The sequence below is a fragment of the Macaca mulatta genome, chromosome 15, assembly GCF_049350105.2.
Source record: "Macaca mulatta isolate MMU2019108-1 chromosome 15, T2T-MMU8v2.0, whole genome shotgun sequence".
NCBI classification, from domain to species: domain Eukaryota; kingdom Metazoa; phylum Chordata; class Mammalia; order Primates; family Cercopithecidae; genus Macaca; species Macaca mulatta.
The window spans coordinates 48,503,814-48,527,186 of NC_133420.1; the positions used below are offsets into that span (position 1 = coordinate 48,503,814).

A 23,373-nucleotide genomic window follows, 5' to 3' on the forward strand; every position below is an offset into this window, starting at 1 on the left:
CCTCAGCCTCCCGTGTAGCTGGGATTACAGATGCTGGCCACCATGCCCAGCTAATTGTTTGTATTTTTAGTAGAGAGGGAGTTTCACCATGTTGGCCAGGTTGGTCTCAAACTCCTGACCTAGGCGATCCACTCGCCTCAGCCTCCCAAAATACTGGGATTATAGGCATGGCATGAGCTGGATGCTTTTTTTTTTTTTAATAATAAGCAACTGGAAAGCAGAAAAGTGAACTTATTAACTTTTATTTTAAATTCCGTGCAGGTTTGTTACACAGGTGAACATGTGCCATGGTGGTTTGCTGCACAGATCAACCCACCACTTAAGTATTAGCTATTCTTCCTAATGATCTCCCTCCCTGCAGCCCCCTCGACAGGCTCCAGTGTTTGTCCCCACCGTGTGTCCATGTGTTCCCATCAAAGGCTAAACATTTTTTTTTTTAATAACCTGCTGAGGTGGGTGGGTACAGTCCTCACGCCTGTAATCTCAGCACTTTGGGAGGCTGAGGTGGGTGGATCACTTGAGGTCAGGAGTTCAAGACTACCCTGGCCAACATAGTGAAACCTCATCTCTATGGTGTTAATACAAAAATTAGCTGGGTGTGGTGGCACACAACTGTAATCCCAGCCACTCTGGAGGCTAAGGCATGAGAGAATCACTTGAACCCAGGAGGCAGAGGTTGCAGTGAGCTGAGATCGCACCAATGCACTCTAGCCTGGGTGACAGAGTGAGACTGTCTCAAAAACAAAACAAAACTCCTGCTGAGATAAGTCTAGCCTCTCACCCTATTCAACTTGGGCTGCCCACAATTGGTCTGGATTCTTCTCAAATCCATCAATCATATTATCCTATTTCTTCTGCCTTTGGATTTGTTCTTTTTCATCCTCTACTTTAGCTGATAGGTCCAGCAGTCTTGGAATTCCTGCTGAAGGCCGGCAGGTAGGTGGTAAACAGACAGATTAGAGCTATTCCCAGGGCAGGAAGGAACCTGACAGCTGCCATGAAGATGGGATGCTTCTTGGCCTTGTAAGGCAGTGGCCACTCCTCTCTCAGTGCTGCACTCCTAGCCTCCCTGCCTTCCTCTGCTCTGGACTGCAAAGGTGAGGTGTACCCCTCCAAGGCACCCTTGGACCTGGATGCCCAGCCAAGGTTGAGGTCTGGAATGCCATGCTAATCTCAGGGCAGTGACAACCCTCTCAGCTGTTTCTGAAAGTGGAGAGGGAGTCTGATAAAATCAAACAATTTGAGATTGTTTATATATTGTACATTGTCATATCATTCTTTTATATTTGTAATAAAGGTCAAAACCTATTGGGCACCAAGTCTAAGATGGTTCTAGGTACTCTTTGCATATATTGACTTAATAGTCACCACCCCCAATAAAGTTGATCTTTATTATTATTATTATTTCTTTTTATAGAAGAAGAAACTGAAGTAGAGAGAGGCTTGCCTCAAATTATGCAGGCAGCAGAGATTCTGAACTTGAACTCAGCAAGTATTATGTGGATGTTCATGCCCTTAACCATTGCCTTACACCATCTCTGGATATAAATGGTGGTTTCTGAACCTCATGGCAATCCTATCGATGAACTAAGGCTGATACAGATACATTAAATTGAAAACTATTTCTTGAGCAACCTCATAGGTGCCAAACAGTAATCTAGGCACTCAGATATAGTACACTGAATGATGAGCCCAAAAAGATATGTCCACATCCTAACCCCCAGAACCTATGAATATGACCTAATGTGGATAAAAGGGTCTGTGTAGATGTAATTAATTTAAGGATCTTGAGATGAGATCATCCTGAATTATTTAGGAGGGCCCTAAATCCAGTGATAGGGGTCTTTGTAAGAGACAAAGGAGAAGACACAGAGAGAAGAGGAGAAGCCCATGTGAAGACGAAGGCAGAGATTTAAGCGACATAGCCACAAGCCAAGGAATGTCTGGACCCACTGAGCTGAGACAGGCAAGGAAGGATTTGCCTGTAGACGTTCTGGGGAAAGCACAGCCCTGCCAGTATCTTGATTTTGGACTTCTGGCCTCTGGAACTCTTTTAAGCCACCCAGTGTGTAGAAATGTGTTACACCAGTCTCAGGAAATGACTACAGTAGGTAACCAAGACAGTCCTTACTCTGGTGGAATTTACTTCTGAGAGATGTAATCTTAGGGAGTTATATCTTAGGGATGAACAGAATGTAAATGTAACATATAATGAAAAATGATAAGGAAACATTTACCTAACAACTCAAACCACATTGTCTTCACCGTCCATCCAGGGAGATTTACCTGGACTGAGTAGTAATGATCACTTCCTTTCATATGCACCCATAGACCCTTTCATAACATCCATCATGGGAGCCATTCCACCATTTAAAAATTGATGGGTGATGGCCAGGCACAGGGACTCACACCTGTAATCCCAGCATTTTGGGAGGCCAAGGTGGGCAGATCACTTGCGGTCAAGAGTTCAAGTCCAGCCTGGCCGACATGGTGGAACCCCATCTCTACTAAAAATACAAAAATTAGCCTGGCATGGTGGCAGGTGCCTGTAATCCCAATTATTCAGGAGGCTGAAACAGGAGAGAATCGCTTGAACCCAGGAGATGGAGGTTGCAGTGAACTGAGATTGTGCCAGTGCACTCCAGCCTGGCAACAGAGTGAGTGAGACTCTGTCTCACACACACACACACAAAATGATGAGTGGCATGTCAGTGTTCCCCTGCAACCTGTAAAAATCTTCATCTCCATCTCCTCAGGCCTTACCTGACATTACTTAATAATGGGGGAAAAATGGCATAACCTTAATGACCAACAAGAAGGAGGCACATGGAGACCAAGAAGCCAGGGGGGCCATGGTGAATGCTTGTACAGATTGTTGTTGCCCAAGATGCCAGCCAAGGGAACAAAAGGAGCTGAAGTCCAGCCAGTGGCTGTCTAAGTGGTGCCTACCCTGTGGAACTGCATTTTCTAATTGCACAAAGGAGCCATGTGGCCCAGCAATGGCCCTGAATGCTACTGGTCTTTAAAGATGCCTGATCCTTCCAGCTAGAATCTGGTCAAGCTGGCAGCCCCATACTGCACAGCATGGTAACGCTTAAAAGTCTTCCTCCAGGCATCCTGTCCAGGGGGCATTCTTTGCTGGCCGAATGTCCCTGTAATTTCACAGGTACTCTCTGTGCACTAGGCGGTATTCGGATATTATTTAATTTTTTCCTTTGCCTTTCTGCATGAGAGGAACAAACACAAGACTCTAGGATCCCTGGAGTGGTTTATTCCATTAGAGATTCTGTTTCAAAGGAGATAAAAAGCTTGGCAGAGATGTGGGAGATGCTTCAGCAGGAATCACACTGGCATCTCCTCACTCTGTGTGTGGCCTCAGGCGAGTCACATTTAGGCCTCCATTCCCTGATTCTTTACTTTGCAAGTTTAACTGAACATGTACTCCAACTATGCTAGAAAGAGTTTCCCAAAATAAGGACGGGAACTAGGATGCAGGCAGACTTCTGATCCACCTACCTAAATCTAAGTCATCTCTTAGTATATAACCCTTTCCTCTCGCCTGGCCTGCATTTCCCACTGTTAAGGTTTATACCTTTGGGTGAGAGATCCAAAAAATTTCTTGATGTCGGAAGTTGCTTTTAGGATAGCAGAAGGAAGATGAGTATCTTTTCTAGCATCCTTGCATGCGTTTGCTAAGGGGCCAAAATCGCATAATCAGAGACGGCTTGTGTATTTTATCACCTGTTCGCTGTCCTGGAGGGCTCCACGCCTAGACCTGAGGGAAAGAGAAGCTGGGAAGGCTGGAGGAAGCGGGCCTTGATGAGCATCAAGCAGCCTCAGGTCCCACAGTACTCTTCCCTGTGATCTACACAGTGAAAAGGGGAAACACGAAGTGGGGATTGTGCTCAAGAGATCATCTTGGCTCCGGGCCCTTGTGATGGAGGTACCAAATAAGACCTCCATGCTGGAAGATCGCTGGAAAGGACTGAGACACCATCTTGTCTGCTACCTTCAAAATGCATAATTCATGAAAACTGTGGAAGAGTATGTCAGCAGGAGGCTTGATGTTTTCATTCCATCAAGAATGTAGAAGGGTTGGAAATGACCACGTTACAAGCTAAGGGGCTATGCAAGGTGACCTAAAATTGGAAAAAGACTATTATCAAAGCATTCTGTAGAGAGAAAACTTGGGGTGTGGCAATCATAGGCCAAAAAGCCTAGAACTGGCTACCAAAAAAGTTGACTTTGCAGCATTCCTTCCATTGCAGCAATTATTCTGAGGGCTGGAAAATGCATGCATTTTTGCATTTGTAAAATGCTCTTACATGGCCTTGGTGTATGGAAGAAATTCTCCTACTGTTTTCATAGTTTTGGGCACTTTAAACCCAATTTACCAGACCAATAATGAGGTGATTATAATGGATCCTACAAAACCTGAGTGAGGCACGATGACTCTGGTACATCTGGCAGGCGTTCTGCTACTGTTGCTAAGTAACACACATGAAATGTTGATATGCTGGACTGCAATTTAAGAGTGTTTCCTCCCTTACCTGTGCCAGCTTCCAAAGCTGACCACAAGCCATAAGCATCTAGATTTTTTTTCAGTCAGCGAAGAGGGCTTTTACTGTGTGGTCCTTGGAGGATAGGGCAGGGATCAGAGAGTGGATAGCAGCTGCAGGGAACAAAACTTTCATCCCAAAGAAGGATCCTCTGTAATAATGACAGTTGTTCCAGTATAGACTTGAGTTTTATTTTGCAAGTAAATGAGTTTCCTGTCACTTTCAGGCTTTGGGGAGAGACTGTTTTTTGACTCCCACTCATTATGTTCATTGCAAATTCAAGAATTAGATAGGAGTTGATCCACATAACATGTCAGTTATGCATACTCTAAGATTCTATGGTTTTATGAACTGTCATAAAATTATTGCCTTTGCAAAAGCAGCACAATATTGAATGTAAAAACCAAAAAAGCAACTATTTCTTTTTAACTCTGAACAGACTTTCATGGCTCAGTGCTTAAGAGAAACCCTATATTTTCAAGCAACTGAAACACTTTGTCATTTTGCACTGAGAATCACTAATGTTATCTTCATAAATCTTTTTAGGGTTGTGTATTATGAAACTACTTGGTGGTGAGATTTTCATCTTAGTATCAATACACATAATGCCAGGCTTTTGAGCAGTAGTTCTCAATTCGGAGAGATTTTGTCCCCCAAGGCAACATTCAGCAACGTCTGGAGACATGTTTTATTATAATGACTGTGAAAGGGTGATGGTGCCCCTGGAAACCATTGGGTAGAGGCCAGGGATGCTACTAAATATCTTGCAATACTCAAGACAGCCACTCACAACAAATAACTATCCAGCCCTAAATGTCAATAGCACAGCTGTTAAGAAACCCTGTTCTGGGGGATGGAAGAAACAACAATAACAACAGCACTATTCTTTTTTTTTAGAGGCGAAGTTTTGCTTTTGATGCCCAGGCTGTAGTGCAATGGCACGATCTCAGCTCACTGCAACCTCTGCCTCCTGGGTTCAAGTGATTCTCCTGCCTCAGCCTCCTAAGTAACTGGGATTACAAGCTCTTGCAACCATGCCTGGCTAATTTTTTTGTATTTTTAGTAGAGACGAGGTTTCACCATGTTGGCCAGGCTGGTCTCGAACTCCTGACCTCAGGTGATCCATCTGCCTCGGCCTCCCAAAGTGCTGGGATTACAGGCATGAGCCACCGTGCCCAGCCAACAGCACTGTTCTTACTGACAGCCTGCTGTTCTTGGCACTTCACAAACACATCTGACCTCTACACATTACACCAGCACTGGAAGGTGGGTATAGTTTTCCCCAATGTACAGGTGAGGACACTTAAGTTCAGAGAGTTTACATGGCTTGCCCAAGATCAAACAACTTGTAAATACAGAACTAGGACTCCAACCAAGTTTGGTCAAGCTCTGAGGTCTGGCTTTCTCGTGAGTTTGCTATGCTGGAGCCCTTTTCAGAAGCACACACTGTTTCTAGCAGAGGTTTAGACTGTACACAGGCTAGAAAGTACAATCAGGAACAAAGGGCTTCCAAAAGAGACAGAAGGGAGCCAAGCCTAAAATGAAACCTGCACTTCATGAAAGAACCTGAAGGGGGCAGTCTCACCATCACAATGACCAATCACAATAGGCTGAAGACTGGCACCTCCAGGGTCGTGGTGCATCTGACACACCGTCTTCTGAAGAAGTGTGTGTGGAGGTTGAGGAGGGAGAATCACATTATCTGTCCCTCCTACATCACGAGGTGAACGTTAGTGTAATTTCACTCAATATCAGAGGTCTCAAAAATTTTTAGCTTAAGATAACTTCTGTTGAGATTTTTCAGAACATGCTTTAGAATTAGGCAGAGTTGAGTTCAAATACTTGCTCTTTCACTTATTATTTTTTTTAATTATTTTTCATTCATCTTGTATTTTCTTCCATTGATTGTTTTTGGGGGGGGGCAACAAGTTACTTCACCTCCTGTGCGTCTCTTCTCTCATCATCATCATCACCATCATCATCACTACCTCATGGGAGTATTATGAGGCTTAAATTAGAAAACTAATGAATTACATGGAGGTAGAAAAGCTAGGCCACTATCCAGAAGGGAGTGACAAACCAGGAAATATTACACAATATAGTGACACTACTATATAGTTTACTGTATACATAGCATATATAGTTTTATTTTGGAAGGAAACAAAAGAATGGAAACAATAATTGGGCTGCATTGCCAAATGTGGCTGAACATGGGATGGGGACCCAGGCTGGAAGTGCACAGATGTGGAATGCCACTGTGGAGTGCTCGCCTCCCTGCTCAAAAGAACAGTGAATCACAAGTTAAAAATAGCAAATGTGAAGAACACAATGAATCCCAAGCAAGTGTCCTTTGTGATTTCAATGAACGTTTCAGTGGTTGCCTTCTCTAGAACAGTTGTAAGTAACTGTCATCTTCTTGGTTGCCAAACCCCATCACATAACATACAGATGCTTAATAAGATACACATGCTTATGCCTGATGTCTCTACGTCTTTGGCTTTAAGCCTCCTAACAATGTGGGAAATTAAGTGAATTCTGGTATTTGCCAGAGACCCACACAGGTACTCAGAGAATTATAGGTCCAATGTGGAAATGAAGAGTACACTTGTATCCTGATTTTTTTTTTAAAGTTGCTTGGCTCTCTCTAGGTTAGCAACTGAGACTTCAATATTTTATTCAATGAATATTTGATATGACATATTTTAGAACAGACAGCTGTTCTGATGAATTAGTCATCTCTGTGATGAATCAGTTACTTAGACCTAGCCTTTTGCTTTTTGAGAACTCAACCTCTTTCCTCCACTCTGACCCGTTTGCAAAATCACTTCCTTCTATAACAGTAACATTTCTTGGCACAGGTACATTGTTGAGAAAAGAGATCTCTAACCAACTCCTCAAATTAGAGAAACTCAGAATACCAGAGCTGGAAGATCCTAAGAGATCTCTCACTGAAGATATGAGGAAACTGAGACCAGAGAGAGTGAAAGACTTGCCCAAGGTCACACAGCAAATGATCAACAGAGCTAGAATTAATACCCTGGCTTTGTGACTGCTCATCCCATTTTCATTTAATACTCATGAAGTTTCTCATCTTCATTGAGGTTGGTCTGCCCCCAACTGATAAGGTTGGGAGACAAATTTTCCCGATATTTCTCACTAATAAAAGGAAGTTAAAAACCCTATATTTTAAACACTTTAGTAAAACCCAATGAAATGAAAGAGAATCTTAAGTGGGAAAGTGACGAGGCAAGCAACAAGACTTGATACTTGGGGTAGACATGAAGTAAACAGGGCTATGTGGATCAAACTACCTAAAATCTCCAAGAGTATCAATCTGAGGTCCACATGTGGCCGCCAGGGACCCACCACACACAGTATCAGCATGGACAATGGCTGGCAATGGGCCCAAGCCAGAAACAATCTCTTGGGCTTTCTCAATATGTCACTCCAACAAGAAGCAATGCATTCAGAAGATGTGGACATTCAAAAAAGTCAAAAAAGGAAACGTCTACAGATTTTGCTTTCAACAATTCCAATGTTATTTAGCCTATTTTAATTCTGGTTTCCAGGGAGCCAAAAATATACTCCTGACATTACCCAGGGAAAAGCTGTGCAAAAGAATGACTACCTATTTCTCCATGGTGGCAGCCAGGTTTTCCTCTTCTTTTGCAGCTGCTTTGATATCACCTCTTCAAGACCACATTACTTTGAATTTTAGCAAGAAATCTTGGAAGAATGGTAGAATTTTCTGGCCTTTGGTAAAGTGGACAGTTTTCCCGACCTGGATCATCCTTAGCCTGATAAACCAAGGCTGTTTCTAATCCACTTCAAATGAAAGCTTGGCTCTACTGTGGGGCCTATGGAGGAGAGATTTCAGTTCTAAGCCAGAGCTACTCTCACCTACAGGAATCCCCAAAGCAGGTTTCACATTTCCTTGGGTCAAAGTAGGAAGGCTCAGAAACAGTTTGAATCAAGGGTTGGGATGTCCTTTATCCTTGTGTGTGAAGCCAGTTTTCTCATAAACATGATTTACTTCCCCCTCTCCTGGGGGGTTTCTAGGTATTAAAAATGGGATTTCATTTATGATCTATCCATTTTTCCATTTACAGCAATCATTCTTGAACCTGACTATACAACAGAATTATCTGGAATGCCCTTTTAAAAAACAGATTACAGGACTCCTTACTTGGGTCACTAAATCCAAATTTCCTAGAATGAGGCCTGGTAATTCCTATTTTTTAAAACCTTCCCAAGTGATTCTAATGCCCAGGGTTTAATATCCTAGTTACATTTTTCCATCCTTCCTTCCTCCATTCCTTCCTTCTTTGTGGGCTGCCCTCAAAAGCTAAGCACCACATATAATAATTCTGGCAGAAAAACAACATTCACCCTTCCAAACCACCACCAATTTATAAATAACATTTTGGAAAAAAAACATGTCTGTAAACCTGGAACTTCTTGTACAGTTACTGGCACTGTAAAGAATCACAGAATTAGAATTAAAAGGTGATTATGTTCTTTCTTCTAGGAGGTACCTAGGGAAATAGACATCTGTCTAAGTAGAAATTTGCATGCTTTATTTGAAGTCTTTGCCATATTCAAAATGGCCTACACATAAAGAATTAAAGAATGACCTAGATCCTACCTACACCTGAAGTTCTGAGTTATGGTACCATTATCTTTTTTGTTATCTAAACTAAACGACCCAATTTCCCTTAGTCATTTTTTGTAGAAATGTTCCTTGTTCTTTGGTTACCATTCTCTATTTCTCCTTCAGTGTCTTCAAGCTATTCTTAGTTCAACAACAAGGATGAAAATACCTTCAGGGCACAACTGTACTAATATAGTTTATAGATTGCAAACAGTTGATGTATCTCTTTAGGAAAATCTAATTGATTGCTGGGGGTGACTTAGACTAGTGGGCCCAAATCTAAAGATCTACAGATTAATGTTTTGCTTTGAGTAAAGGTTTCCCTTAAAATTCCTTTATTTAATGGTTCTGTATCTGATCTTATACTTTTCAAGATTCCTATTATATAAAGATCAGATCGCAACTTTCATCTTGAAGTCACTTATATTCTCTTACTCCCTTCTTCCTTTCTCTCTGCATTCTTGCATTGTTGTAGTTAGTCCTCTTTATTTTTATTTTTATTTTTTGAGATGCAGTATCACTGTGTTGCCCAGGCTGGAGTGCAGGGGCGTGATCTCAGCTCACTGCAACCTCTGCTTCCCAGGTTCAAGCGATTCTTGTGCCTCAACCTCCCGAGTAGCTGGGATTACAGGCGCCCATCACCACACTGATCTAATTTTTGTATTTTTAGTAGAGATGGGGTTTTGCCATGTTGATCAGGCTGGTCTTGAACTCCTGATCTCAGGTGATCCAGCTGCCTCAGCCTCCCAAAGTGCTGGGATTACAGGCATAAGCCACCGTGCCCAACCAGTCCTCTTTCTTTTTAAATGGCTTTTCTGTAGGTTCTCCAATGCCAGTCCATTTTCCCAAATGCATGAAGTTTTCAATTCAACAATCATGCTTCTGTAAGACTGAATTATTCGTCCCTATTCTTCACCCTTCCCTGATCTGTGTTCCTTCCACTAAAAGTTGGCTGGCTGTCTCCTCCCTTGGTTTTGGGCTTGCTCATTGACTTGGTTTGGCAGATGGCTTGTGGGCAGTTCTGAGCCTCGGCCTTGTTTCTGTTCAGTCCTCTTGTACCTCTCCCATTGCCAGAAAGAGACAGCATCATGGTTAGCCTGTTAGTGCAGGGTAAACAAGAGTGGACTCAGGCAACATGCAGCTTGGAGTCACTTAGGTGAGCTCAGCCCTATCAGCAGAGCCATGCCAGGCAATCCACAGGGACTTTGTAACACTGTGGGGTACTCATGTTTGCAATGAGCCTTTAGAACTATTCAAATGTCATTCTGTGAGTGAGAACTAAGCTACGTTCAACTACAGGGAAATGTCTTACGTGACTGAATGTCCTTTATGGGAAGAGAGATAACAGCTGTTTCTTCCCATAGGATTGAAGATTAAAGACACTAATAAACATTGTGGTAGAGAAGATGCCAGCAAGACGAAGAGAAGCAGAAGCTGACTTCCAGGGTAGGAAGAAACTCCTCCCTCAGGAGGCCCTGCAGAGGAAATGATGCTCACCACAGTCCTGCTCCTACAGAAAGCAGCTCCAGGGAGCACAGTTCATCCCAGCACACATCCAGTGCCCATTTGGCCCAAAGTCATGACTAGGACAGAAGAAATGGCCCCTGAATCCAGACCTCACCATACACCCCTGTAGGCTATTGTGATTTCCTTCCTCTGGCTTGGGATTCCAGCTCTTAATGGGCAAGACTGCCTGCATACATTGAGTGAGCTCTTTATTCCATTGACTTAAAGAATAAAAAGACCTTTATTAATTTTTTTCTGAGTATGATTATGACCACCTGAACAATAAACCAGCCCCTAACTTGCAACACCTCATTCCAATGGTCGATTTAGCCAAAAACTGAGTCTCAGTTTAAAACTCTAGCCTCCACATGCAATGGCTCATTCTACAAGTGCAAGTTACCACCTATTGGACCATAATAACAACATATTTGCATTCAAGCCAAGGTTAAACTGCCAATTTGATTGGAAGACCATGTTTCCCAATGCCATTTAAGAAAAATAAAAAAGGATGGACACTTTGGTTCACACCTGTAATCCCAACACTTTGGGAGGCTGAGAGGGAAGAATCATGTGAAGCCAGGAGTTCAAGACCAGCCTAAGCAACATAGTGAGACTCTTTCTCTACCAAAAAAAAAAAAAAAAAAAAAAAAAAAAAAAAAAAGCCAGGCACAGTGGCATGAGCTTTTATTCCCAGCTATTTGAGAGGCTGAGGTGGGAGGAGAGCTTAATTCCAGGAGTTTGAGGCTGCAGTGAGCTATGATTGCACCACTGCAGTCCAGCCTGGACAGCAGAGTGAGACCTTATGTCTTTAAAAAAAGAAACAAAAAGAAAAATAGGAAAGGTCATGTAACTAACTTTATCCTATTTTCCAAATCCTTTCTGCCTTCTGTCTATAATAACACCTACTCTCTCTATATATATATGCATATAATATACATATGTATGATATAAATTGTTGGTAACAGTTTAGCCTTTATCCTTTGTATTCTAAGAAAAAGCACGTGCATGTACATGGGTGTGTGTGAGTATATATATGTATTTGTATATACAAACCCTCCAAACTTTTGCTTGGCTGGTTTCCTTCACAAACAATGTTTAGCCAAGCTGCTCTGAAAGCTCTTTAAAATGCATGAGGACCTAAGCAAATTAGGGACATAGTCTGAAGTATGCCTTTGGGATTTACTCAGCTTGCTTTTCCCTTTAGTGACACTATTACAGGTGCTCTCAGAGTCTTCATTTGCTGTTGGTTGTAAGTGGCTGGTAGCAGTTTAGCTATTACCCTTTGTATTTTAAAAGAGCTCATACTGGGTACAGTGGTTCATGCCTATAATTCCAGCACTTTGGGAGGCCGAGGCGGGCGGATCACAAGGTCAAGAGATCAAGACCATCCTGGCCAACATGGTGAAACCCTGTCTCTACTAAAAATACAAAAATTAGCTGGGCGTGGTGGCGGGTGCCTGTAGTCCCAGCTACTCGGGAGGCTGAGGCAGGAGAATTGCTTGAACTCAGGAGGCGGAGGTTGCAGTGACCCGAGATCGTGCCACTGCACTCCAGCCTGGTGGCAGAGTGAGATTCCTTCAAAAAAAAAAAAAAAAGACAGAGAGAGAGAGAGAGCTCATAAGCTCAGAAGACAGAGATGAAGCTCCAGATGGTGAGATTTCAGGCAGAATTTGGTGGGATGGGTTGGAGGGATACATTTGGTTCTAAAGCATCTATGTGTACCACTTTCCATCCCTATCTCATATCTCTCTGGCTAGGTATCCTGGGACCTGGCGTGGCTATAGCTCCCAAGTAAAAACCTACATTATTGCTGTTGTGTGAGCCTGGCCAGTCATTGGCCACAGACAGGTCGCTTATTTCCCAGATTGAAATGATCAGATCCTGGTTGAGAACCATAAAGAAACCACTCTCTGAGCAGTGAAAGCAGACAATGCAAAGTGAATTTGTAGAGCATGGGCACATAACCACGAGCTCTCACTCAGCACATCCACACTCTTCGTTTTAATCCCAAGACTGTTGACTACAGTTTTCCCATTTCGAATTGACCAAATATAGCAATGTTGAAAACAGACTCACTACAGCAGCAATTACAGCTAACAACCTGACCCAAAGGAGGAAAAAGATGAAAGCTAATATAAGAACTCAAAGGGAGCACCTGAAGGGGCAAGCTGCTCACAACACCTCATGGGCCCATGAAGCCATCACTGTGCTGTATTACAGCCCAATGCAATAATTAGTATTCTTTGCAGCCACAAAAAAGGATAAGATCATGTCCTTTGTAGGGACATGGATAGAGGTGGAGGCCATTATCCTTAGCAAACTAACGCAGGAACAGAAAACCAAATATTGCATATTCTCACTTACAAGTGGGAACTAATGATGAGAATGCACAGACACATAGAAGGGAACAATACACACTGGGGCCTTTCAGAGGGTGAAGGGAGGGAGGAGGGAGAGAATCAGGAAAAATAACTAACGGGTACTAGGCTTAATACCTGGGTGGTGAAATAATTTGTTCAACAAATCCCCATGATACAAGTTTACCTATGTAACAAACCTGTATTTGTATCCCTAAACTTAAAATAAAAGTTAAAGATAAAAATAAAAAATAATTAGTACTCTGTGTCATAACTCTGGGTCATGTGGAAAAGTTTAAACAACATCAATGTGTTTTGTTTAGCAAGAAAATTGTGAGTACAGGAGAAGGTAACAGTATTGAGGAAGGCCACCTAGAGGACAGCAGTGGTTACTGCACCAAAAAACTGTTGCAGGGGTTCCCTGGCTGGAATCCACCTACCTCTGAATGTTATCTTCGAGTTGCTTGACTCTGAACTCATCCTCTTCAGACTGCCGCCTCCTGGCTTCCTCCTCTTCTGCAGTTCCAGCGGGTATGCCCTGCAGCAGCCATTTCTCCCGAAGCACTTTGGACTGTGGGAGTGAGGGAAGACAACAGACAAGATGATACTTTTCAGTCCACACTCTCCTCTCCCTCTGCAGTGGTGCTGTTTTAGCTTCACCCTTCACCAGCGCTGCCTGAATCGCTGCCTTTGCCTCCTCACTAACTTGGCTCCCTACTTCCCTCTAGACCAACACCCAAAGAGATTTATATCTACATCATTTTCTATTATTAAAAAAATTTAAAAACAGAGTGAACTGTATAATGAATGACCATGTAATCTCATCTAGATTTAACAATTATGAACATTTTGCCATATTTCACCATATATTTTTCATCAAATGATTTTAAAGTAAATAACAACCGTATTTTACCCAACAATATGTCAGTAGGAGTCTCTAAAAATTAAGAACATTTTTCTATGCAACTGCAATTTAATTAAAAAACTTTCTAAGACCACCTAACATCTGGTCCATATTAAAGTGTTTTTAAAAGATGGTCATGCCTCTTCTTCAGTTACTCCCTTCTTTAATGGCTCCCAATCATCTTCAGCAATAATCTCCAAATGCTATAAAAATCATATGCCCCTAGGTGGGCATGGTGGCTGATGTCTGTAATCCCAAAATTTTGGGAGGCAGGAGGATTGAGTCCAGGAGTTGGAGACCAGCTTGGGCAACATAGTGAGACCTTGTCTCTACGAAAAATTAAACAATTAGCTGGGTGTGGTGGTGCATGCCTTAGTCTCAGCTACTTGGGAAGGCTGAGGTGGGAGGATTGCCTAAGCCATGTAGGTCAAGGCTGCAGCGAGTTGTGATCATACCACTGTATTCCAGCCTGGGTGATAGAACGACACCCTGTCTCATAAACAAACAAACAAACAAAAAACCAAACAAAAAAACTATACATCCCACATTTGCAAGTATACTACAATACGGTACAGCGGAATAAAAAGCTTTTGTTTCAGGTCAATGGTTTGGAGGCAGCAATTACTGCTTTAAGAGAGGAAATGAAAACAGTTCAGGAAAAAAGCACGTTGAAATTCCCTAAAAGGAAGAGCAAGGAGAGGTAGATGTGAGAGCATAATTTTGATTCAGGTTCCACTTACATGGTCCCTAGATGGCTGACGGCAGCAGCTACTGACCCTGTGCCTCATGGCTGAGGACCAGTGAGCATGACCATGGGCAGGTCAGTGGTCACCAGAGGAGACCATGGTGAGGATGCAGGGCATATGACCAACTCTTCCCAGGAACAGTAAGCAACCAAAGGAAGAGCAGGAGCGACGGCTATGAAGCCAGCTAACACAGAATAAAGACCTGGCTCTTTGGCTCCCTGGCTCACTGGCATCACCTCTGTCCAGAATTTCATTTGATCTCATCAGGCAGGGTGAGCGAGGCGAAAGGAAAGAACTCTTCTAACGACTGAGAGCCAGGGAATGCAGGCTTGGAGCAGACTCCCTGAAGCTCTTATGAGCAAAGGATGCACAAATCCATAGACTCTCATTTGTATGCGGCATTAAGGGCATTTTATTATGAACCTACAAGATGAGTCTTTAAAAATTGCCAACACTGGGCCGGGCGCGGTGGCTCACACCTGTAATCCCAGCACTTTGGGAGGCCAAGGCGGGTGTATCACCTGAGGTCGGGAGTTCGAGACCAGCCTGACCGACATAGAGAAACCCTGTCTCTATTAAAAATACAAAATTAGCCCAGTGTGGTAGCATGTGCCTATAATCCCAGCTACTTGGGAAGCTGAGGCAGGAGAATTGCTTGAGCCCAGGAGGCAGAGGTTGCAGTGGGCTGAGATCATGCCACTGCACTCCAGTCTGAGCAATGAGAGTGAAACTCCGCCTCAAAAAAAAAATAAAAAAAAAATTACCAACACTTAGTATTAGTAAGTTAGACTTCACTAATGGTCCTGATTCACCGTTCTATTGAGAAGTCCAGGGGTCATTTGGTGCTGTAGACACCCTGCTCCATGCCCAGGAACAAGTTCAATCAGCCTGGAATTCCTCCACTTCCAGGATAGACTCTGTGTTGACAATATATCATCAGTGTGGGTTCAGGTGACCATGGTTTTTATTGATGTTATTCTTGCCTTTTCATTACAAATCATTATTTGTGGAGATCTGTTTGATTACTCTTGCAGCACATAGGCAAGTTTATGGTACTTGACCTGTAATTTTTTAATAATTAGGCTTAAAGACTTGAGTTTGTTCACATAGAATTATTCCTAACTATACTCTTACAGTAATTATAGACAGGAGTCACCCCCACACCCCAACATGTGTAAACAGTCATGCATCATTGGTAACATGCTGCCTGTTGAATGTGCTCTGTATAAATAGTGTGCATCTACCACCAGGGTAGGTATTAAAATGTACAGTTTTTACATTATAGGGCATTGTTTGATAATATAAAATCATGTGTAAAAGAGTGCAGTACAATTTGTTTACATTGGTTGCTTATCAAAGCTTTATCAGAGATTCTTTTCCATTGGAAAGTGGGAAAGGGTGGCAAATCGGTTGCTCTTTCTACAAAAAATTCAGAACCATTGTTCTCCACATAAACCTCTCAGAATTTCCCAGACAGACCCTGTTTGCACATTATGAGAGGCCATTTTTTTAATCAATTAATGTTTTTATATTTTTATTCAGATATTTAATCTGGTGTAGGCACAAAATAAATTGTTAATTGGTAGCAATTCTGAAGTAGAAGAATGATTATTGCTTTGCTTTTCTTGACCTATAACTTGGCTCTAAAATTTACTCTCAGGAATCGGGTAGAGACTGCAAGAGGCCATGCTGAACAGTGGCTAACAGCCTGAGATCTGGAACCAGTCTGCCATTTACCAGCTGAATGAGCTTGAACAGGCTCCTCCGCCTCACTGAGCCTCAGTTTTCTCATCTGTAAAATGGAGACAATAGCAGTGCCCATCTCAGAGGGTTGTTATGAGGATTGAAGTTGTTTATGGGCTAAAAGGGCCACACACACACTTAGTACTATAGAAATGTTTACTATTATTGTTGTTCATCCTGTTCCCGTGGCCTCTGCTTTATTCACCTAAGAAAGAACAAGTAAAATACCACCAGAGAAGCCTTCCACCTCTACTGGCTCTGAGACACACTCCATGGCCCTTTCATAGTATCCTCAAATTGTCTTTTTACATCTGTTCCCCCCTGTAGCCTGCCGGTTCCTTGAAGGCTGGGACTGTCCTTTATCCACCTTTGCATTCACTGTGTCACCCAGAATTTCCCAGTTCATCCATTTACTCATTCATTCAAGGGAACTGGGCTACAGTTCCCTTGACTGAATGAATAAATGGATGAACTGGGAAATTCTCAACTTTCCTTCACTCTAATTATTTGGGAGGGATAGGGACCACACTTTCAGGGTGCTTCCTGTGCTAAAGATGTCCGAACCACAGAGAGTAAAAACCTTAGGATTCTGTGGGACAGATATCCTGGAAGCCTTGGCGTTGGTGTGGACCCTTCTGGAAAGGCAGCTGTGGACAGTCCTGGCTGTCTCTACCCCAGCAGGGATGCTCTGTAGCCACATCTTCTTGCAACGTAAGTGGCTGCTCTTGGAATGTTCTCTCTCCTTTTCTTCACACAGTGCCTCCTGCCACCACATGAAGGCTCTAGGCCCTTACTGCTCACCAATTTAGCTGCCACCATCAGCAGGTAGCTCTGGCCAGAGCAGCCTGGTGACTCTGGTCACCCAGAGGTGTATGTCCCTCTACTTCCATCTCTTTTCTTGATACAGGCATGATATCATTAAGAACATCCCCACAGGAGAAGCCAGGAAGAGAGGCTCCAACAGAAAAAGGCAGTAGTGGGGCTGGGTGCGGTGGCTCATGCCTGTAATCCCAGCACTTTGGGAGGCCAAGGCAGGTGGATCACCTGAGGTCAGGAGTTCGAGACCAGCCTGGTCAACATGGTGAAACACGATTTCTACTAAAAATACAAAAATTAGGTGGGTATGATGACAAGCACCTGTAATCCCAGCTACTCAGGAGGCTGAGGCAGGAGAATTGCTTGAACTCAGGAAGCAGATGTTGCAGTGAGCCGAGATCACGCCACTGCACTTCAATCTGGGTGACAGAGCATGACTCTGTCTCAAAACGAAACAAAACAAAACAAAACAAAAAACCTGGAAAAGGCAGTAGGCCTGGTCTCACAGAATCCTGTTTCACAAAGGTGTTTAGATATTTTTAAGAAGCCAAAAATGTATAGTTGATTTTCCACTTGGCTCCAAAGTCATGCTGTCGGGAAATCACCAACTCAACTCAAAAGGCTTCCTTAACTGACTCCAGATCCCCCTCATGTTGTCTCCAAAATGTCTCCAAATGGAATGGGGTATACTGAGTGTGCCATCCGAAGCACAGGTTCCCTAAACTGTGCTGGCTTATATTGGCTGCCCGAGTGTTTCAGAATTTAGTGGAAGCAGAGCTCAATAGAAATAAAAAATTAAAATTAAAAAAAAACTTTTCTGTTTATGGCCTTTATTGTCCAATTACATAAAAAAAAGTATCATATCTAACATAGTATCATAGCTTTAGTAGAGATGGGGTTTCACCATGTCGGCCAGGCTGGTCTCAAACTCCTGACTTCAGGCCAGAGTTGGCCTCCCAAGGTGCTAAGGACTGTCAAACTTCACATTTGTCAAATGAATGTCACCATGACAAGTCAGTACAAGGAACGAGCAGATGGGGAGCTGGGAGCTGGACAAAGGGGATCTTGACAGGGGCTTCTGAAAGGAGGACAGAGGGAACTCCCAAAGTAAATCTGTTTCTTGCTCTACTGGCCTGGCCAGCTTTGGAAAACAAAAACAAGAACTGAGTTTCCCAAACTTTAGTATGCATAAGAACCAGCAGGAGAACTTCCTAAGACAGATTCCAGAACCCACCCATGGAGACGCAGATCCTCTAAGTCTGGCATAAGGCCTGGGAATTTGAATTTTAATAAGCTCCCAGGTGATGTTGTCATTGGCAATGCCAGACTGAGGACCACAATTTGAGTAGCACAGCATGAGGACCTATGACTATCCAAATGCTTGAAGAATACACAAGCTTTCTCAATGGCTGGCCAAACACCATAATCTAAAAGAACTCCTCATCCTCTCCTTCTGTGTCTCCAACTCAGGAGCAGTGGCTCTCTTATCCCTTTCCTAGGTGCCAAGAACTCTGCCAGTCCCTGAAGTCACAGCCCAGGAAGACAGGCAAGTCCCTACTCTCACCCAAGCCTTCATCCCAATAAACAAGGATGCAAGATAATTTCAGACTATGATGCTGCCTAGGAAGAGGTAGATAGGACAATGTGACAAATGGGGGCCAAGGGAGGACACTTAAAGTGGGAAAGGTCTCTCTGATGACTTGAATATTCGAGTTGAAATCTGAGATCCGGAGGGGTGTTCCAGGTGGAGGGACTGGCAAATGTACCAGCCTGGCAGTAGGACAGAGTTTGGTGTGTTTGTGGACCGGAACAAATGCCCGAGTGGTTGGACCACAATAAGTGAGGTTGGGGTAGGAGGGCAGAACAAATTGAAGATGGAGAAGAAGGCTGGGGCCAGATTAGGTAGGATTCTGTAGCCTTATTAAGGAGTTTGCTGTGTGTTCTAAGTACAATAGGAAGAACACATTGCAAGGGGCAGGATTACAAAGTACAAGTGATGGGAGTTTATTGTATGGTTCAAGTGACAGAGCATATTAGCTTGAAACAGAAGAGAGACAGAAGAATCAAAAGGCATGGTGGTACATTCTGCAGGTAAAATCAGTGTGACCCGTAATAGATTAGATGTGGGCTGAGAAAAAGGGAAGGATTACGGCGACGTATAGATATTTGGTTTGAGTGAAAGGGTGAATAGTGGTATCATCAATTGGAGACAGGGAATAGTAGAAGAACAAATGATAGAAAAGCAGAAAATAAAATCTTTCATTTGGGGCATGTTAAGTTTGAGAGGCTTCTAAATGAAAGTGACATCCATCTAAGTGGACATGTCAGAAAAGCAGTTGAACGTGGATGACTGGGATTCAAGGGCCATTGGCTGGAGATGTCAATTTGGGAGTCATAGATATATAAATGGTATTTGCAGCCATAGTACAGGGTGATGATGGTGATAATATGATCATTCTTATAGAACTCTTACTGCTTTATGTGCTTTACATGTAAATCCACTTAATTTTCACAAGCATCCCACGAGGTAGGTGCTAACATTAACTGACTTATCCATGGTATCACACCGAGTGAGCTGTGGATCTGGGATTTGAAGCCAAGAGGTACACTCTGCTATCTTGCCTCTGTGTAAGATCACTGAAGAATCCTTTTTTGGCTCAAATAGGATTTACAAAATCATCAAGTGCCGCTGATCCACTTCCTAACATGGAAAACTATTTTTCAGCTCCTCTACTGGTGGGTTCCACATTGATGCTCTCTCTCCCCCACTTGCCTCTGAGTCCTCACAGTCAGGGCTATATCTTTTATTCATCCACGGAGGCTGACATGTGAGGAATTCTTGGAAAATCATGCACATACACTGTACTTTAGCAAATATAAAATCTTGGATCATTAAAGCTAAAAAAAAAGATCACAGAGATAATCTAACCCAATCTTTTTCATCTACAGCTAAGGTAACTGTAATGAAGTCACTTTTCTTACTTTCTTTTACTTTTTATTTTATTTTTGTAGAGATGGAATCTATGTTGCCCAGGCTGGTCTCAAATTCCTAGGTTCAAATGATCCTCCCACCTCAGCCTCCCAAGTACTGGGATTACAAGCATGAACTACTGTGCCCAGCCTAGATACCACTTTTTGAGGTGACCCCGGTAGATAGTGAGGCATGTCTGGAGAGGGTGGGTGAGGCAGAGTGGGGAAGTAGGAGGTGAATCAGAACTTGTAATAAGTCTCCAATTGTTTCCTGGTCAGATGTTTGTTATTTTTATAAAGTCATATCTGGCAATCTTTTTACTTGCACATTCTGGCTTTGATGTCATACTTAGATAAGACTTCCTTACCCTCACTATAAAAATATTCGCCTGTGATTCCTTTGTGTACTTTCATGATTTTACTTTTTACTCTCGATCTTTCATTCATTTGTAATCTGGCTGAAGCTGATATTGGCTATTCTAGTGGATGATGGTTGGAATATGGCTAAATTCAATTTTCTTTTATTTTTATTTTTATTTTTTATTTGAGATGGAGTCTCATTGTGTCACCCAGGCTGGAGTGTAGTGCCGTGATCTCGACTCACTGCAACCTCCACCTCCCAGGTTCAAGCGATTCTCCTGCCTCAGCCTCCCAAGTAGCCCAGCTAATTTTTGTATTTTTAGTAGAGACGGGGTTTCACCATGTTGGCCAGGCTGGTCTCGAACTCCTGACCTCAGATCATCTGCCTCATCTTGGCCTCCTAAAGTGTTGAGTTTACAGACATGAGCCACTGTGCCTGGCCTAAATTCAGTTTTCTAACAGAAGATGGGTTAAACTCAGCGTGAGGCAACAGCTGTGTTTGTGTTTTCAGATATTCATCTGTGTCCTGTCCCTCTTCCCCTTCCCCTATCCTTCCTACTCTTTTCTTCCTCTTTCTGACTCCCAGTAAATAAGATCTTAGTTAGGTTTTGAGATTTTGCTATATGCTTCAGTCCACACAGGGAGAAGCCAACCCAAGACTTCTGATAGAAGAAATCAGGTTTTAACTTCCATTCAAGCTCTGTGTATGGAAACAAGGGAGGAGATCTAAAGTTACTTTACACTGTGTACCATGCCTATCTGTTCAATATTTTAAAATTTGAAATAAGCCTTTCACACATCCCAGTAACAAGGAAAAGTCTAAAATTAGTGCTAAGTCTTCAAAACCGGGAAAGACACTGTAATATCTTTGTAGCAAGTCTTCTGATACCTTCAGGCTCTTCAGCAAATGACCTTAGTGGGTTGACAATAAATATTTCACAGGGTCACAATTCAGCCTTTCATCTTTTTTCATCCAGCTTTCTTGGAAGAAAAGGTTGTGGTCTTCAAAATATAATGACAATTTTTATAGCTTGGATTAGAAGACAACTCTAGAGAGGGTTCCCTGCTCATGAATAAGTAATTCAAAGGCAGTTTATGTATTGAAGATGTGGTATTAGCAATTTGATTCTGACAGGGCCAACTCTGTCTGGCAAACCTTTGTAAATTTGACAGTCTCCAAGGAATTCATGTTGCAGTAGGTACTGAGTACCTACTCTGTGCCAGGGCTTTGAACAGACCAATAAAATAGACGAATCTCTGGCAATTCAACCAAGGGACAGAAGGAAATATTAAATTCATTCTGCTCTCATATGATATAGTAACTGATTTATTTTTTAAAAGTCCATATCATCACAAGTCTCATTATAAAAACAATAAAAATAAATAATTGTTTCCATGAAATAAAAACCCAGGACAATTTTTCAAAAGAATAGTGATAGTTCTTGTCTTATGAAATATTACAATATATTAAAAAGCTATAGGGATTAAATGAGAACAATACCGGCACAGGAATGGGCAGATTAATGGAATAAAAAGAATCCATAAATGGTGGACTCAAATGTAAGTCTGAAATATGTAGGTGATAAAGAAGACATTTAAATCAGCGAGGGAAAGGATGAATTAATCAATAAATCACATTGAGACAAGCAGCTCAGCATCAGTAAAAAGTAAAGTTATATTCCTACTGCATAACTCATCTGTAAATAAATTCTAGATGAATTAATGCTATTGAAGTATAAGAAACATCATAACTAACAGTTTGAGATGGAGACATTCTTTTCAAGGATGACATCAAAGTCAGTTATCCTAAAGTAAAAGAATGTTCTATGGGATTTTATAAAAATTATAAATTTTTGTATGGGAATTAAAAAGAACCCACATAAAAAAGAGGTAAAGGTTAATGTTATTTCAATACTAATGTTACATAATTTCATTTTACCCACAGGTTGGTGAGCCCTGTGAACGATGGTTACATATCTTAATCTACAGAAATACATTGGGGAAAAATGTATAGAAGGATATACCTCTGTATGGGTTCTATCTGAATGATAAGTATACAGTATATACGTTTTTTCTTTATATTTTCCTGTACTTTTAAATTTAGTTTTTGCAATGATTACACATTCTTTCCTTTTATAATCATCAAAAATAATATAGCTATAAAGATTGCTTACTAGTTCTACTTGTAATGCTTAGAAATTATTATGCCACACTACACATAGCTAAGGATGCTTTAAAAAATAAATCTGAGGTTAATTTGGCCTGGAGTTCAAAGTGTCTTGAGGTTTCCTAATCACTGGGATGTAGCAGCTAGTATTTTGCCATTTTATACTTTGGTCTTTTATTGTATTATAGAATTTACTCAAAGTCCATATACAAAGTGATGATATTCCATTTTGTAGAGTTGCTCACTATATGTTCCTAAATATTGCAATGAGTAAGTCTTCTAAAAATATTTATGAATGCCAAAACTACTATCTTGCATATTATTTATTTGCTTTGACCAGGGACAAGTGAATCTGTCTAAATAATTCATCTCATTGCATGAGAATAAGGGTCCACAGGCTATTTGATAATTCCCACATGTGAGAATTATATCTTAAGACATAGAATATGAGAATTATATAAAGAATATGAAAGTTATATCTTATAAACATGACAACTAACTTTAATGCAGTAAGAATATTTTTTTCTAGAGATTTTGCAAATTAGTGAAATAAATATTGATTACTGACATATTTCCTAATATTCTCTACTTCAA

At 41.9% G+C, this 23,373-nt stretch overlaps 1 protein-coding gene across 7 annotated transcripts in view; it reads right to left on the reverse strand.

Annotated features, from left to right (window-relative positions):
* PALM2AKAP2 (PALM2 and AKAP2 fusion) overlaps positions 1 to 23,373 on the reverse strand; it is a 525,798-nt gene that overhangs the window by 271,697 nt on the left and 230,728 nt on the right. For all 7 annotated transcript variants that reach the window (XM_077965341.1, XM_077965340.1, XM_077965339.1 and 4 more), the window contains 1 exon segment: positions 13,514 to 13,644. In XM_077965341.1, coding sequence (XP_077821467.1) covers positions 13,514 to 13,644 — 131 coding nt within the window.